At 51.3% G+C, this 15,816-nt stretch overlaps 6 protein-coding genes across 6 annotated transcripts; 3 read left to right on the plus strand and 3 right to left on the minus strand.

The window, feature by feature from the left end:
• Positions 1 to 646: 646 nt before the first annotated feature.
• AYO21_01851 (hypothetical protein) lies at positions 647 to 4,827 on the minus strand (the record flags this gene model as incomplete). Its single annotated transcript, XM_022651833.1, has 2 exons — positions 647 to 3,821; positions 4,814 to 4,827. 2 exons carry the CDS (start codon positions 4,825 to 4,827, stop codon positions 647 to 649), a joined length of 3,189 nt encoding a protein of 1,062 aa, XP_022515951.1.
• Positions 4,828 to 5,022: 195 nt separating this feature from the next.
• On the plus strand, positions 5,023 to 6,099 carry AYO21_01852 (hypothetical protein; the record flags this gene model as incomplete). Its single annotated transcript, XM_022651834.1, has 1 exon — positions 5,023 to 6,099. The coding sequence occupies one exon, from the start codon at positions 5,023 to 5,025 to the stop codon at positions 6,097 to 6,099; it is 1,077 nt and encodes a 358-aa protein (XP_022515952.1).
• A 376-nt stretch (positions 6,100 to 6,475) lies between these two features.
• Positions 6,476 to 8,789, minus strand: AYO21_01853 (hypothetical protein; the record flags this gene model as incomplete). The annotated part of the gene is made up of 2 exons (XM_022651835.1): positions 6,476 to 8,624; positions 8,728 to 8,789. 2 exons carry the CDS (start codon positions 8,787 to 8,789, stop codon positions 6,476 to 6,478), a joined length of 2,211 nt encoding a protein of 736 aa, XP_022515953.1.
• Positions 8,790 to 9,365: 576 nt separating this feature from the next.
• Positions 9,366 to 10,103, plus strand: AYO21_01854 (hypothetical protein; the record flags this gene model as incomplete). The annotated part of the gene is made up of 4 exons (XM_022651836.1): positions 9,366 to 9,443; positions 9,491 to 9,541; positions 9,587 to 9,922; positions 9,969 to 10,103. The coding sequence occupies 4 exons, from the start codon at positions 9,366 to 9,368 to the stop codon at positions 10,101 to 10,103; spliced, it is 600 nt and encodes a 199-aa protein (XP_022515954.1).
• A 949-nt stretch (positions 10,104 to 11,052) lies between these two features.
• On the plus strand, positions 11,053 to 13,306 carry AYO21_01855 (hypothetical protein; the record flags this gene model as incomplete). Its single annotated transcript, XM_022651837.1, has 2 exons — positions 11,053 to 12,985; positions 13,086 to 13,306. The coding sequence occupies 2 exons, from the start codon at positions 11,053 to 11,055 to the stop codon at positions 13,304 to 13,306; spliced, it is 2,154 nt and encodes a 717-aa protein (XP_022515955.1).
• A 344-nt stretch (positions 13,307 to 13,650) lies between these two features.
• AYO21_01856 (hypothetical protein) lies at positions 13,651 to 15,761 on the minus strand (the record flags this gene model as incomplete). Its single annotated transcript, XM_022651838.1, has 7 exons — positions 13,651 to 13,759; positions 13,894 to 14,012; positions 14,117 to 14,330; positions 14,391 to 14,855; positions 14,911 to 15,061; positions 15,155 to 15,403; positions 15,467 to 15,761. 7 exons carry the CDS (start codon positions 15,759 to 15,761, stop codon positions 13,651 to 13,653), a joined length of 1,602 nt encoding a protein of 533 aa, XP_022515956.1.
• Positions 15,762 to 15,816: the final 55 nt, after the last annotated feature.

The raw sequence follows: 15,816 nt of genomic DNA on the forward strand, positions 1-15,816 counted from the left end.
TTGAGCCCATGTCCTCACAGCGTGAACTCGACTCAATTCGTCCCGACCTACAAAGCTCGTCGCTTTACTCTCCACAAATAACTCCCAGTCTCGACGAGACCGTACAGGTGCGTCGACACCAAAGGCCCTCTCCATACACCTGGAAACCCGGAGCCGCTTGCGGATTGTGTACGAGTACTTCTCGAAGCCGCAGGAAAAAAACAATACAGGCCTGCTATGAGATGCAACAAAGGTGGTACTTGATACCGCCTTCAGACGAGGGAGATAGCTCGTCGAAGCGGGTCAGGTCACCACACCACACATGTATGTTGCTTCACTCGTAAGGAGATTTAACGTGCTATACCTCGTAGAACTGCTACTTCTGTGAGAGCAACGAATTACGGTCATGGATGCTATACTCTCGCTGTACGGATGAGAAAGAGTACTCTTTCGCGATTCTGCTCGGACGATATATCTGCATATTTGTGTACATATGTACAGTAACCCTCTATATTGTTGTACACTATTGTTTCGCGCTTCTCTTTTTACAAACAGCCATAGCCATGGTCCAGTTCACTTTTTGTACAATGTGCTTGAATATACACTTGGAAAAGAGGGACGACTCTTTCTAGCATCGCGAAATTCATGTCCCTCGCCGGATCAGGGGTCATGCCGATGCCCTTTCGTATCCTGGGACACCAGCAGTGTTCTTGGAGCCGCCCTCGGCGTCGGGCTTGAGCTTTTCCTCTTGCTCTTCCTCGGATCCCCAGTCCATCTCTTGCATCTCAGTTGCTTCTGCATCTGCCTCTTCTTGCTCCCTCTGGCGCTGTTCGACATCCAAAGCAATCTCCACTCGACGCCGTTCACGCCACTCCTTCCAATACGCCTCATCGGCGTCAAGCATTTTCACGACTGCTTCGACCATGACATTTCTCAGCTCGAGACCCAAGCCACTAGACGTGGTAGCTTGCCCTTGACTCTCAGAGTCGTGTTGCCCTCGAGGCCGATCTAGCTTTTCAAGCTCTAGCCATGCGAGATTGATGAATCGATCAACCGTTTTCCTCAATTCCACCAAAATAGCCGCCGCTTGCTCCGAAATCTCTGGCGGAACATCGTCAGGTGTCAAGATACGGAGCCGAAGCCACTCATTGAGTTCCAGTACCTGATCCTTTTGCAGCTTGAGACTCCGACAGAACAAGATGGCCATGAGCGGTGTCACCATGGAACCCTGTTCGAGCCACACGACATCGTCGGGTCCATCGAGCCCTGCTTGTTTCCATGTGTATGCCATCAGGCGACCGTGGCTACGGTAATGTTTCTTCTTGCGTCGGTCCCGCCGATTGGTTGCCTCATTCACCCCGTGTTTCGATATCATGCCTTTGAGATCGCGACTGTCAGTCGACCAACCATATTGTCGGCCTTTGAAACTAGTCGCACCTCGCCAGGCGGCTAGTTCAGCACTGACAGTATTGATTAGCAGAGCCTTGACAAGGACCATGTTGTTGCTGTTGATATTTAAAGAGTGAGGAAGCGATTCGAAAAGGGTTCTGCCTGGCTGTGGAGGTGAAACAAATCCAACTTCTGCCAGAGCTTCGTGAATTCCTTTGCTTGTCATCATCATATCCTGGTAAGAGCGGTGGCGGATAAACTTTGTGTCGCGTAACTCCTGCATGAGGTTTTCGTCGCCGGCCAGGCTGGCTTCATGGTACTCTTTGAAGGCCTCAATGATCCAAGCAAAGTCAGTCTCGAACTCTGGGAGATATTTTTGTTTCTCGGCTCTGAGTTTGTCGATACTCAGTTCTAGATTGGATACCAGCGGAGCTTCAGGATCGTGACAGGCGATAATCAGCATAGGCTCCAGACATCCGAACAGTGATCCTAAGAGAACGCCTTTTCCAAGCGCTGGATGCACCCCCAAGCGCCACAATAATCTGCCTAGGTCTGTGATATCCCCTTTATCAGTCAACGCGCCTAGACTCTGCAACTGTCTGATAGCGCTCGCAACTGATTCCGATGCGGGTGGATCTATCGTGTCGAGGAGGAGACTCTCGGCATCAACAGTTTGGGGGAAAGCTTTGAACTGTAACGCCAATTCCGCAAGATCGGACTGCTCGATCTTAGGACGTTGCATTGGTCGAAGCGAGTCGTGGCGTTCCTTTGAGAACAGAGCATAATAATGACCGTTTCGAAGCCGTCCAGCACGACCGCGTCTTTGAATTGAGCTGGTCTTGCTGATCCAAGCATACGGCAGGCTCCGAGCCAGGGTCGAAGGGTCAAAGAGACTGTTCCGCTCCTTACCAGTGTCGATAACATAGACGACGTCTGGAAGTGTGATCGAGGTCTCTGCAATATTCGTCGTCAAGATGATTCTCCGACAGCCATCTGGAACAGGTTCAAAGACCTGATCATTCGTTTCCCGGCGCCGAGAGTGAAGTTTGAATAACCGGAACTTATTCGGATCTTGGAAGTCAAGTCCCAGGCAGGCAAAGCGGCCACTAGTCAGAAGAAGCTCGACTTTTTCCATGTCTGTTGAACCTGGAAAGAACACCAATACATCGCCATCAGGCTTGGTCTTCGCGATATGGACTATAACGGAGACAGCTAGGCCCACGCGCATTGGACCGGTGAACCCAGGAGAGTCAATCTCATAAGGAGCACTTGGCAGCGGCAATTCCTCGTCAGGACTAAGTGCACCTGAATGCGATGATGCCAGCTTCGTTTGCCTGGCAGAAAAATGCAGCTCATGTTCAATGTGCTGTGCGCTGGATTGCTTGTGACCACCTTGGATCAACTGCCGTATAGAGGGATGTAGGTCCCCCTCTTGAGACAATTCTGAGAGGATTTCAGGCAGATAGTGGGCTTCGACATACGCACGCCTGCCTTCTACGTCAAGGCTATCGACATTGAGCGTAGTACCGTCCTCGGCTGGTTGCTTGAAATAGTCGACAAAGGTCGTCGGGTCGATAGTAGCACTCATCAGGATGACCTTGGGGAAGCTCTCCTGTGCCATCTTTCTAGCCCGAATAGTCTTTCGCAGGAGCGAGAGGACAAGATCGATCTGGATATCGCGTTCGTGGACCTCGTCAACAATGATGTGTGAATGGGATGACAAGGTTGCTTGTGGATTGGCTATGAGGCGATTGAGTAGGATCCCTGTCGTACAATATGTTATGCTACCAGATGGACTCGGAGACCAGTTATCGTTGCGAATGTGGTAGCCAACGCTATTTCTCATGGTATCATGGCGCTCATGAGCCACTCTGTGAGCCACAGAGGTCGCCGCCATCCGCCGGGGTTGGGTGCAAACAATGTTTGTACAAGGACCTTTTCTAGACATTATTCTGTCATCGAGAATGATCTGAGGGACCTGCGTCGTCTTCCCAGACCCTGTTTTGGCCAAGATAATCACCACATCATTGTCTTCAACCGCTTTCAGCAGCGCTTGCGGCGTCCCCTCAGCCATCAGAGGTAATGCCTGCCTCGATCGAAGAGTCTCCTTCATCCTGCCTTGCTGTCTTGCTAGCTCAAAATTATTTTTCATCTTGGAACCGAGTCTTTCATCACATTTCAATGGAACAGCAGGAACCGTAGAGGAGTTGGACTGTTTTGGCGACGGTTTGAGAACGACTTCATCGAGCGTGAGCCCGTGCGTGTGAGCCAGTCTCATCGTCTCTAGAGCGGATTCGAGATTCATTTTCGGAATACTGATGCGAAATGGTTTGCGTGCCTTGACAATTTTCGCCCCCTGCGCTGTGGAAAGCGGGTCAGGATCATCTTCAGTACTGTCGTCGTCATCCCTGCCAGAAGCCGCCGACGAGACATGGCTGGGGTCCTTCGGTCCGCTGTGCAGGGGTCGTGCAGAAGAGCATTTGGAAGGCCAAATGCATATGGCTTTCGTAAGCTGTTTGGAGGTTCGAAAGGCTAGCCCATGTGTGGGAAGCGAACACGGCGAGGAAATATCATGAATTGGGTGGACAATGCATTGCAAACCGCGCGGGTGCAGGTTCTGCTTGGGAAGGACATTAGAACATTTCCATGGGGGAAAGGAGAGAGCAGCGAGTTCATACCCGTGCACACCGAGCCCACATAACGGGAGATTGATCCCTTCATCTTTGCAACATGTGTCTGACGAGAAACAATCTCAACGATGATCGTGGAAAAGCTACCAAGAGGGATACAAGCACATTTCATGGATTGAAATGGACATTTCTGGAGAGAGAAAATCACTCCGCATTGGAAATTCCTCCAAACAGTTTGATGGATTTCAGTGGCCAGATATCAGCCAATAGGAGCTCGTAATCAACCACAATATCACGTGCTATTTCCCCACCTGGCAATACGAAATACGCGCATTTGATATCGCAGACTTAACAGTTCCTGCTTCCCTACTCCATGATACTCACACCATGTTCCAATTGCGGTGAGGTTGATTTCTCAGCTAATGGCTGCCTGTGCCTTAGCATGAATCCTACAAGTGGACCATCTCGTCCTCAGCCGACGAATAACCTGCTCATATTGTCAATGAGTCACAGTCATTACCAACACTTTGAGGCCAACCTTTGTCCGCCGTCTCTTTGAAGGAAGATCATCTGTGTGGGATGCTCCGGGATGCTAAACAGCGAGAAAGGAGCGGCGTGGAAGTTCCAATACTCAAGGATGGTGCACCTACAACGAGAAATGCAGAGAGTGGTAGCACTGTATGGGGAACAAGCGCAAGCACCTTCGGGAAACTCGACAGTAATTGGTTCATGGCTGCGTCGTATACAGACTTTCAACTCCCCCACAATACCGGATTGGCCGACCAAAAAGTCTTACCAGCACCTTGTTTGCTTACGCGCGTTGGCCCATTGTCGCTGCGATTCGCGAGGAGCATGGCCGTTCTAACTGACGTCCCAAAATCTCGGCGCGGCGCTGACTCGTGCTATATAAGTCAAGAGCCTCGTCCCTCTTTCAATAGGTGAATAAGAACTACCGGCCCCCGACCCCTCACTTAACTTCCCTTTTGTATCACCATCACAAGGATACCAAATTTGTTCCCCCATAATGGATCTGCTGGAGAAGAAAACGCTCAAGGTCACACGGGGTTTCACCTATACCTACTACACCAGCCCCGCAAAGGATGGTCGCCCTACATTGCTCTTGATCCATGGGTTCCCAGACGCCCCGGATACCTATGAGGAGGCGATCCGAGACTATTTGCTCCCCAATGGGTACGGTGTGATTGCTGTAGACTGCTTGGGCTACAATGGCACCTCCAAGCCCACGGACGTGGAATCGTACAATATGCAGCTGATGACCCAAGACCTCAAGGAGATCGTTGACAAGGAGGGTCTCGACAAGGTTATTTCCGTCGGTCATGACTGGGCAAGTATTCCCTGCAATGCCCTTCTCTGTAGACCGAATATTTCTCGTCATTTACTTTCCTCGATTCTGACGCTCATGAATCGTTTTCAACAGGGCTCCGCTGTCGCACAACGCTTCTACAACTTCCACCCTGACCGTGTGTGCGGCCTTATTCTTCTGAACGTGTCCTATATGCCTCCGTCACCGGAACCATTCAATCTCGACAACGTCCTCGAACTGACCAAGAGTATCTTCGGCTACGGCACCCACTGGTACTGGAAGCTCTTCACAGCCGACGACGGTGCACAGGTCCTGGACGGGCACCTGGACGCCATGTGGGACGTCGCACACGGGGAGCCCGAGACCTGGCTCGAGACGCTGTGCTACCCCGATGGGGTGAGAAATTTTGTTCTGGCCGACAAGAGACAGCCCACGATGGCCTACGCGACCGAGGAGCGCAAGCAGAAGTGGATCGCCTCCATGAAGGAAGGAGGCTTCGACGCCCCGCTCAATTACTACCGATCCATGGTGTTTGGCGTGCAGCACAAAGCTGACGCCAAAATCCCCAAGGAGAACATCCACGTCAAGTGCCCGTTTTTGTTCTGGGGTGGCAAGAGGGACATGGTCTGCAGGCCCGAGTTGCTCCAGGGGAGTCTGGATGCCGGTTTGATCCCAGACAGCACGCAGGTCGTGGTTGATTCGGGCCACTGGGCTCATTTGGACAAGCCTAAGGAGTTTGGCGAGGCGCTGGTGGGCTGGCTGAAGGCGAAGTTCTGAAGGAATTCAGTATCTTTTCGAAGCGGTTCAGAGCTGGGAGATCGCGATTGATTCGGCTAGCCGGATGCTTAAGGACGGCTCTATTTGGGCTCCGAGAAGAGAGATCTTGTGCTCGTCTTGATGAGGCGGATATGCATGGCTTGCGATCGTCTCGGATTGATAATATAGTCAGGAGGATGGCTGCGACAAATCACCAGGGCTCTAAAGCATTTGCTCTTGGAAGCAAAGCATCCATGAAAAACAACGGTTAAATGATCAGATACACGTCCCCCAAGCATACCGCCCTCTTGGTCATCGGATAAATCCACCAACATGTCGCTATAAATGACACCACCTCCACCACGAAAGAGGTAATATGAGTGTCAATCACTGCAGGTTACCATGCCCACATTAGCTTATGCGCCAATATGCGCTCACCCAGCCTCTCATACAAAAAGGCATTGATCCACGAATCATTGGTACGACTCATCCTGCCGAAAACAGCGCCGCCTTTCCACGCAACGACCTGGGGATCTAGTTCCCTGGGCGGACGTCCGATCAGAATGTCTTTGCTGTAGCCGGGTAGGATCCCCTTCAAACTCTCTTCGAGGTGCGACCCGAGTCCGGGTATGATGGACGTGCCGCCGGTAAGCATAATGCCGGAGAGGAGATCGGACGTCTTTTGGGAAGAGCCTCTAGCTGCATGGGTAATGGACGTGACGATGGCATTAGGGAGAGGGTAGATAGGCAGGATATCGTCGCGGCGTTCGATGGAAAGAGGTTCTTCTTCTTCCACCTCAGGAATTGGAGGCTTCTCCTCGCGTGGAGCGCCACCCTCGTTTTCCTCCCCAGGCTGTGGTGTGCCGTCTGGCAGGTTGCGGGCGGGAGAGCTTGCAGCTGACGGCTGTGGTGTTGCATCCATTTCCTTTATGTTGCTAAAGGATGGACGACGGGAGTCGTTGAAAGCTTCCTCTTTCGTCGCTGTTCCGTTAGTGAGAACGCCATTTGTATGTCCATTAGCCTTTGTGGCGGGCTTGTTTGTCGAGGTAAGAAGTTCTTCTGGGGCGATGGCTGTAAGGATCTCCGCTTGCGCCGTGGAGCTCGGGTCATTTGGCTTGTTGTCGTAGATGTCATAGGATTTGTCGACAAGTTTACGACGACCCTTAAGTTTCCCACTGTTGTCAAAGATTTGAGGTTTGAAAAGCCCCATCGGGGCAAGAATGACTTCGTCGTAGATCTTAAATGTGTACTTCCTGGTGTCTTGACCCGGCGCGCGTAGGTGAAAGTCATACAGTTGCACCGAGACATCTGCCTCGGTCATGGTGCAAAACTTTTGCTTCAGCTCTTCTGCCAGTTGGAAGTCATAGCGTCGGTTTAAATTGATTTCAGAGTAAGGAAAGTGGTTGTAGATGATCATCTTGACAAAAGTTTCAGTGATATCTCTCCCGCCGAATTTCAGGTTGACCCGGGAGTTATCAAGGACCATTCCGTCTTCGACGCAAGATATTGTTGTCTTTTGTGCGCCGATGTCAACAATGCAACAGGTAGTAAAACCGGCACCGAAGGAAGCCGCCAAACTCTCTTGGATGAAGCAAACACGTCCAAATCCGAACTCGGTGATGGCCATCTCGAGCAGACTGGTTACGTATGTCCTTTCGTAGTAGTCAGGAATGACTATGACACAGCTGTACTGGTTCCAGTCTTCCCGAGTGCGCAATTTCAGTTCGAGTTGGGATTTGATGGCGTCTTCGATGATGATGCGGATATCATCATACAGGAAATGTTTCGAGTCATAGTCTTGCTCGTTAATCCAACCATATCGAATTGGCCAGAACAGTTTGTAGCGCGGCGTTGATTGATCAGGGATGCGCAGAGCCGCTTTCCCTGTAATGTATGCGGGAGAATCACCGTGCCCGTCGTTTGTATCCGTCCACTCGATACGCATGGTATCATTGTGCTCGGTGATGGTCTCGTAAGTATTTCGTCGGTTGTAGCTGGTGACCATGTCTCTCGACTGCGGCAGCACCTTTCTCTTGTTCATCCTCATTCGTACCTTGAGATCCTGAGACATGCCCGAGAATTTCTTTGCAAAGTCCTCGCCAAAACGTTTCTCTGGTTCTGGAGGGGGCAGACCGTTATCTAACTTGGCTCGTTTGGGTGCTGGTTCTCCATCCCCCTCCTCGCTCTCAGATTTGGCCGAACGGCGAGCAATGACCATGGGAACAGTCTTTGGGAGAGCGTCGTTGGCAAGACCGACTCTTAGATTCTGCGATCCAATGTGGATGACGATCGTCTTCGCTCCGCTCGCAGCCTCGTCCTCGGCCTCCTCTTCACCATCGTCCATTTCGATATCGCCATCAGGCCCAACTGTTTTCCCTTGCGCAAGTGCCCTATCCCTGTCTTTGGCTTGCTTCACCATTTTGTTGCGGGCTTCTTCCTGCTGCGATCGGTAGGCGAGTATTTGTTCATCTCGTTTGAGATAGTCTGTGTAATAGTTCTTTTGATTTATGGCTTGGATTATGGGCCAGGATGTAAGCTCCATATTGCTATAGGCCGTCAATTAGTGATTTGTTGGTTTCTCAATGGCTTGACCGGTAGCGACAACTGTCCCAGACACGAGGAACGATGTTCGAGGTACGGGTAACATACTTGTCAGTTCTTTCCAGGCCTTCCTCCCGCAGGAGAGCCTTTCCACTTTTCTTGCCCACCATTTTGTCCCAGTTCTCTGTCTTCCTGGAGAGCCGCTTCGTATTCAATGGGAGGAATAGAGGAAGGAATGAAGGAGGAGTTGCGAGTTAAGGTGGTCTATGGGGCCATGTCGGCGTGAGGTTGTGTGGAAAGAGTGTTCAGATCGTGAGTCCTGATGGTACAACATGTGGCATGAAAAGTCGCAAGGGCTCAAAGTCAAGTTGCGCTGATTTGGAAGAGGCTTGTACTCCGCAATTTACGAAGTTGGTGGCACGCGTCGAAGAAGAAGCGAGGAAAGTCCCACCCCGGATCATCGGGCGGTCAGTGGCTCGACTCTCAAGGCTTCCGTCCACTACAACATCGTTGGCCGTCAATATTTATCTCGTTCTGTTTTTTTCTTCACAATTTATTAAAGTGAGATCAAGTCTCCATCGAGGGAACATTCTAGTTATCGAGACTAGCGATACATGACCTGTGCCGAAACCTGACCAGTCTCATTCGAAGAAACCCCAGTTCCACCTCGAAGCCAGCGACATGGTTTTGTCGTGACCAATTGTCCTCTCAATTCTCCTAAAACATACTGCCTTCCGTTGCTAGACATGGGGGGCTCGTTTTCAAAATACTTCACCAACCTCATCTGGGGGAAGAAAGATATCAGGATTCTGATACTTGGTCTTGTGCGTTGTTTGGTTGATTGATCACCGAGGATGAAATAGGCTGACAGGTGTCGACAAAGGATAATGCTGGCAAGACCACTCTCCTGTATAGACTCAAGGTAGGTCATGAACGATGGACTTGGATCTTGGTCTAAGTGAATCAGATTGGTGAAGTGGTGACCACGATACCAACGATCGGATTTAATGTGGAGTTAGTCGTCCCCGATATTATAAACAACTGGCATAAAAGACTGAATCTGCTATACCCTAGGTCCGTGCAATATGGCAACCTGAACTTTGATGTCTGGGACTTGGGCGGACAAACATCAATAAGACCCTACTGGAGATCATACTACGCCAACACCGCGGCCGTCATATTTGTCATTGATTCGACCGATATCGAACGATTAGAGATTGCCGCGGATGAACTAAGGTCGATGTTGAACGAGGACGAACTGAAGGATGCAGCTTTACTGGTGTTTGCGAACAAGCAAGATCAGGTATGGAATATCTCAGGATCTTTGGATTGTGGCTCACGATTAGCAGCCCGGTGCACAAGGGGCGGGCGAGATCTCCGAAGCGTTGAAGCTGGGTGAGCTGAGAGACCGGAATTGGAGTATCGTGGCCTGCTCGGTGATCGATGGCAAAGGGATCAACGAGGGAATGGATTGGCTTTCGTGAGTTTGTCGGTTTGACATTGCACGTCGACTTGTTCTAACACCTCGCAGTCAAACTGTGCAATCAGAGTCCTGATGCGTCTGTTAAAATATACCCATGCATCAATACGGCGCGTTTGAATCATCAATGTCACTTTGCTTCTGGCCGTACAAAAGCATTCAGCTGCGCATCTCCATCGTGTACGCGGCCAGGTTGGGTCGGCCCGGCCTCATGAAATGTTTACCATCCTTTTCGGTTGCATAAGGCAAAATGAAGCGATTGGATTTCCTGGGGACCTGTACGACCTCAAGTCGAGCTGGGTTGGAACATCTAGGTCACTTGCTTCGTACCCGGGTATGTAGATCAGTTCGAGGCTTGATCGCGGTGAAGATCGGGGTCAGAGGTCGCTGCAACAAGACCGGCTTGGTGTTTCGGATTGGAAAAGGCTTAGACACAGCTCTCAGAAAGTGAAGATGGATGATATTGGTTATGGACAGAGTATAATCGCGATTATGTACTCGGTAGTATAAAGTGCTTGGTGAATGAGAAACACGCATGGAATTGGTGACGGTGTGGAGAAGAACAGAAGAACAGGGAGTCCGTGTCCGCGTCCGCAGTCTAGCGTTGTTCTGTGTCACTGAATCGAAACAACCTTCGAAGTATCAACTGAGTTTCCCTCCTGATCTTACTGCCCGAAGAAGCCAAACACTGTTCTTTGGCGGTGTCCAGATCGCATTCCCTTCCTATCCATGTTCTAGCTGTAAATTGTCGACCCCGTCCATCTGTCACGCTGGCTCGAATCAAGGGCTTACTCGTCCTCCTCGCCTCCATCGCCTTCTTCTCCCTCGTGAGCATCATCAGCCTGGCTCCCTTTCGTGCGACTTCCCGGCTAGGTTCGATCCTGAACCAAGTCAGACCCTTCAAGCCGGCGTCTTCGTCGACGTCCTCTCTCAGACCGGTGACAACCTCCAGCATGGCCTCCGCAAAGTTTCGCAAGCCTCCGCAGGCGCCTCCCAGTTTCACGGCAACGCCTGAATCACTCGTGACAGACACGAAGGACATGTTGGCTAGCTCAAAGAAAATCACGGACGAGATTGTTGCTCAAATCTCGCACAAGGATGCCACGTTTAAGAATGTGCTTCTCCCCATGGCGCATGACGAGAATCAGCAAACATTGAAAGCCCACATTCTGGGTTTTTATCAGTCCGTCTCCACCGACCAGGCACTACGGGATGCTTCAACTGAAGCAGAGAAACTCATGGATGATTTCAGCATTGAAGCGGCTATGCGGGAGGATGTCTTCAATCTGGTCGACGCCGTACTTCAAAAAGGGGACAAGCTGGATTCCGAGTCCCAGAGGTTGTTAGAGAAGGAGCATAAGGCCTTTGTCCGAAATGGGTTGAATATTCCCGCAGGACCCAAGCGGGATCGGTTCAAAGAGATCAAGAAGAGACTCAGCCAGCTGGGCATTGCATTTTCCAAGAACCTGAATGAAGAGAAGGGTGGTCTGTGGTTCACCGCTGAAGAGCTCAATGGTGTCCCGGAAGACGTCTTGTCTTTACTGAAGAAAGAGGGAGATAAATACTGGTTGACCTTCAAATACCCTGACCTGTTTCCTACGCTCAAATACGCGACAAACAGCGCCACGAGACGTACAGTCTTTATTGCCAACGAGAACAAATGCAATCAAAACGTTCCGTTGTTTCGAGAAGCCATCCTGCTCAGAGATGAAGCCGCTCGCCTGCTTGGATACCCCAACCACGCTGCTTTCAGGATTGAGGACAAGATGGCAAAGACCACCAAGACTGTGGACGACTTCCTGGCTGACTTGCGCAACCGATTGAGCCAAGGGGGGTTGGACGAGATTGCAACTTTGAAGAAAATGAAAGAGGAAGACCTGAAATCTCGTGGCGAGGACTTTGATGGCCGCTACTATCTGTGGGACCACCGCTTTTACGACCGGATGATGGAAGAGAAGGACTATCAGCTGGACCAACAGTTGATCTCAGAGTGGTTCCCACTGCAAACCACGATCAAAAGCATGCTTGAGATCTTTGAACAAATATTCGGCCTGGTCTTTGTGGAGATTGTAGGCAAGGATCGAGACACTGTTTCTCCATCCGGCAAGGGCGAGGATATTGTGTGGCACGAGGAGGTGCAGGTCTTTAGCGTTTGGGACGACGAAGGCGAAGGTGGAGGTTTTGTGGGATACCTCTACCTGGACCTGTTCCCTCGCACTGGCAAATATGGCCATGCTGCCAACTTCAATCTCCAACCAGGCTTCATCCAAGAAAACGGAACGAGGAGATACCCAGCCACAGCTCTCGTGTGCAACTTCTCCAAACCCACGGCAAAGAAACCGAGTCTGCTAAAACACGATGAAGTCACCACTCTCTTCCACGAACTCGGTCATGGCATCCATGATCTTGTATCACGTACAACCTACTCGCGATTCCATGGTACCAACACCGTTAGAGATTTTGTCGAAGCACCAAGCCAGATGTTGGAGAATTGGTGCTGGACGCCATCCCAGCTCAAGTCCTTGAGTAGACACTATTCGACGCTATCGTCCGATTATTATGAGGCATGGAAAGAGGCAGCTGGTGGCTCGAGCGCCCAGAAGCCCGAGGAGCGCATCCCAGATGATCTGATACAGAAACTGATCAAAACGAAGAACCTCAATGGCGCCTTGTTCAATCTCCGCCAACTCCACTTTGGCATCTTCGACATGACGATACACGAACCTAAAGACCATGCCAGCCTCGAAGCAATGAACATATCCGAGACGTACAACGCCTTGAGGAAGGACATTAGCAAGATTGATGGGCCGGAGGTGTTTGGCGAAGGCAACGCTTGGGGTAATGGGCAAGCCACCTTTGGCCATCTCATGGGTGGTTATGATGCCGGTAAGTTTTATGTTTTTTGCCATGCCACTTGTCTTTTGCCACGAAGCTGGATTCCCGCCCAATTCTCCCAGTGACGCAACTCACATTCTCTCCCCTACAGGCTACTATGGATACCTCTCCTCCCAGGTCTACTCGACGGACATGTTCTATACGGTCTTCAAGAAGAATCCCATGGATCCCAAAGAGGGTCGCCGCTACCGCCACACCGTCCTCGAAAAGGGCGGCAGTCAAGACGAAATGAAGACACTGATCGAATTCCTTGGCCGGGAGCCCAAGACCGACGCTTTTTACGAGGAGCTGGGGCTCACCAAATCAACGTAGTCAGGCGCCGGGACGACATGATGTTCAGGGGATGGTCCCGCCTCTGGGTTTGGTCGTGTTGTTCCTTCTCCGGTTGTACATATTTCTCGTCAGACCAAGCAGCCGGCTCCATTCAGGGACAGCTTGGTCTTCCAATACAACTCGCCAGGAGACATTCGTGGCCTCTTTTTGACGTTGCCATACACTAGAGTAGCTGTAGTCGCTGTCCCAGCTCCTAAACACATGAGACTCGTGAAGGCGGCACGAGGCTGGCCATTAGCGCGTCAGGAAGCCAACGCCTGATCACGTGAAACCCAACTTGTCTATTCCCCACGCTTTCTAGTTTGCTGGGTCTCAAATCCTTCTCAATGTGCAAACCTGAATGTGAGCATCTTATTCCCCTTGTCCGTCGTTGTCGCGAGGTAATGGCGCTGCTCATCCGCCGTCATGGAGTTCCACTTCCGATCCCGCACTCTGGAGGGAGGGTTCACGTCAGTCAGCAGGCAATGCAGGGCGGAAATAATCGCGATGGTAGATAGTTACATAGGTAGGCGTGGGTATGTAACCTGCAAAACCACAACAGAAAGAAGGGGGGGGATATTACGTACTGGTTTCTCCAGATATAGAACCATTTGGCAAGTATGAACAGGGCGAAATTGTACGCGCAGATGGCGATGAGGACCTTGTATCCACGCCTGTACTGGGGCGCGTCGTCCGTTCTGAAAATCTACGTGTATAGCGAGCGATTCGTCAGCACCGAAATCAAAGGGGAAAAAGCAAAAGACAAGAAGAAACGGTCAGTCACGGAGAGGCAGAAATGTCTGGACATACATTGGACCCGATGATGTTGCTTGCTTGCACAAACATGTTGTACAGCGCCGAAGCCACGGTCCTCGTACGGACTGAACCGGCGTTGCGGCTGGTGATGGCCACGTGGATGGCGTGCACGTAGGGCGCGCCCACGAGCAGCGTGGCCAGCGTGTATTTCACCCACCTGGACGCTTCCGCGGGGAGGAGCTCCGACGCGATGAGTAACGGCATACACCTGTGCGCGCATGTATAAGTCCAGCGTCTTTCTTTCTTTCGAGAAGGAACTGAGACTCACCAGACCTGGCTGAGTAGCGCGACAAGGAATCGCTGGTTTGTCTTCTCCGACAACCAGGTGAAAGCGAGAAGGTTGATGATGAAGAGCACGTATGACGGGATCGTGAGCATGTTGACCTCGAACCGGCCGAAGGATTGCTTCAAGATCAACGACAGATACTGCGTGACGGGGTAGTTGGGGATCAAGAACGACAGCCCGATGGCGTAGATGGGCCACATTTCCCAGTCGCAGAGGGCGTAGAAGAGCAGTTTCGGCGTCACGGCTTGTCGGTTGTGCATGTCGGCTTTGCTGGGGTCATCACGTAGGATGCGGTTCGCGATAATCTTTTCCTCTCGCTCGTTGAACCAGCCCTTTCTTCCGCGGAACCATGAGGCTGTCTGATATGGCGAAGGGGGCAGGTAGAAGTAGGTGGCGATGCCGATAAGCCCTGTGAGGGTTCCCTCGAGAGCGAATAGCCACGCCCACCTATACATATTCAAGTCAACAACTCGTGTCTAATAGTCAGGCGTCACGAACATACCCTGCGAGGCCATTTATGCCGCGCATATTGAGGATGGCAGCAGCCAGAAACGCACCAACGATTGATGTAGCTTGATATGACGTCCAGAACCAGGCCAGCCGTGCAGGCAGCTCTCTCCCCTTGTAGTAATAAGACAGATAAAGAATGGTATCTGGAATGAAGTGCATTGCATGTCAGTTGGGATCTAGTCCGTCCGAGACGTGGTGACTTATCCCTCCTTCAATCAGCCCCAACAATGCCCGACAGGTGTAGAACGACGACTTTCCCTTCATAAAGGCTTGAAAGCTGGCAATAAGGCTCCAGCAGATCATTTGGATCGGGATCCAACGGTCCGGCCCAAGCTTCTTGGATATCAGCTGGGAAGGCAGCTCCGCCGATAGAAAGCACAGGTAGAAAATAGTCTGTCCATAGTTGTAGTCGTTGGTCGTCAGGTGGAGATCATCCAGCATGTTGTCTGTCAAGGCCTGGACGATGTTTGCTCTATCGAGCTGCACTGGTATGGTCTCAATACTCCAAATCGCATTGAACTAGTGTACAAGCATCTCAAGGCACTTACACGCGAAGAACGCTAAGCAGACCCATGAGCAGATCTTGAGATCGATCTTGCGCACGATCCTCTTCTCTTCGGCAGGTTCCCATTGGAACGAGGGATCGAAGCGATGCCGACCCTCCCACTTGTCGATAGGCACGTAGTTTTCCTCGCCATGGACACGAAGGAAGGTCTTGTCCTCGGTAATGGAACTGCTGCCAGAACTAAGACCCTCGTCGACTGCGAGAGTAACCGGAACAGTCTCTCCCTTCAAGTCATGAGATGGGTCGAATGAGCTCTCATTTGACTTGGAAGACGCCATATTGGAGCCAAAAGACGAGGATGAGACAAGAAAACTCCAAGAAGCTTGTGGCGGC

Source organism: Fonsecaea monophora (assembly GCF_001642475.1).
Source record: "Fonsecaea monophora strain CBS 269.37 chromosome Unknown Scaff7, whole genome shotgun sequence".
Classification (NCBI taxonomy): domain Eukaryota; kingdom Fungi; phylum Ascomycota; class Eurotiomycetes; order Chaetothyriales; family Herpotrichiellaceae; genus Fonsecaea; species Fonsecaea monophora.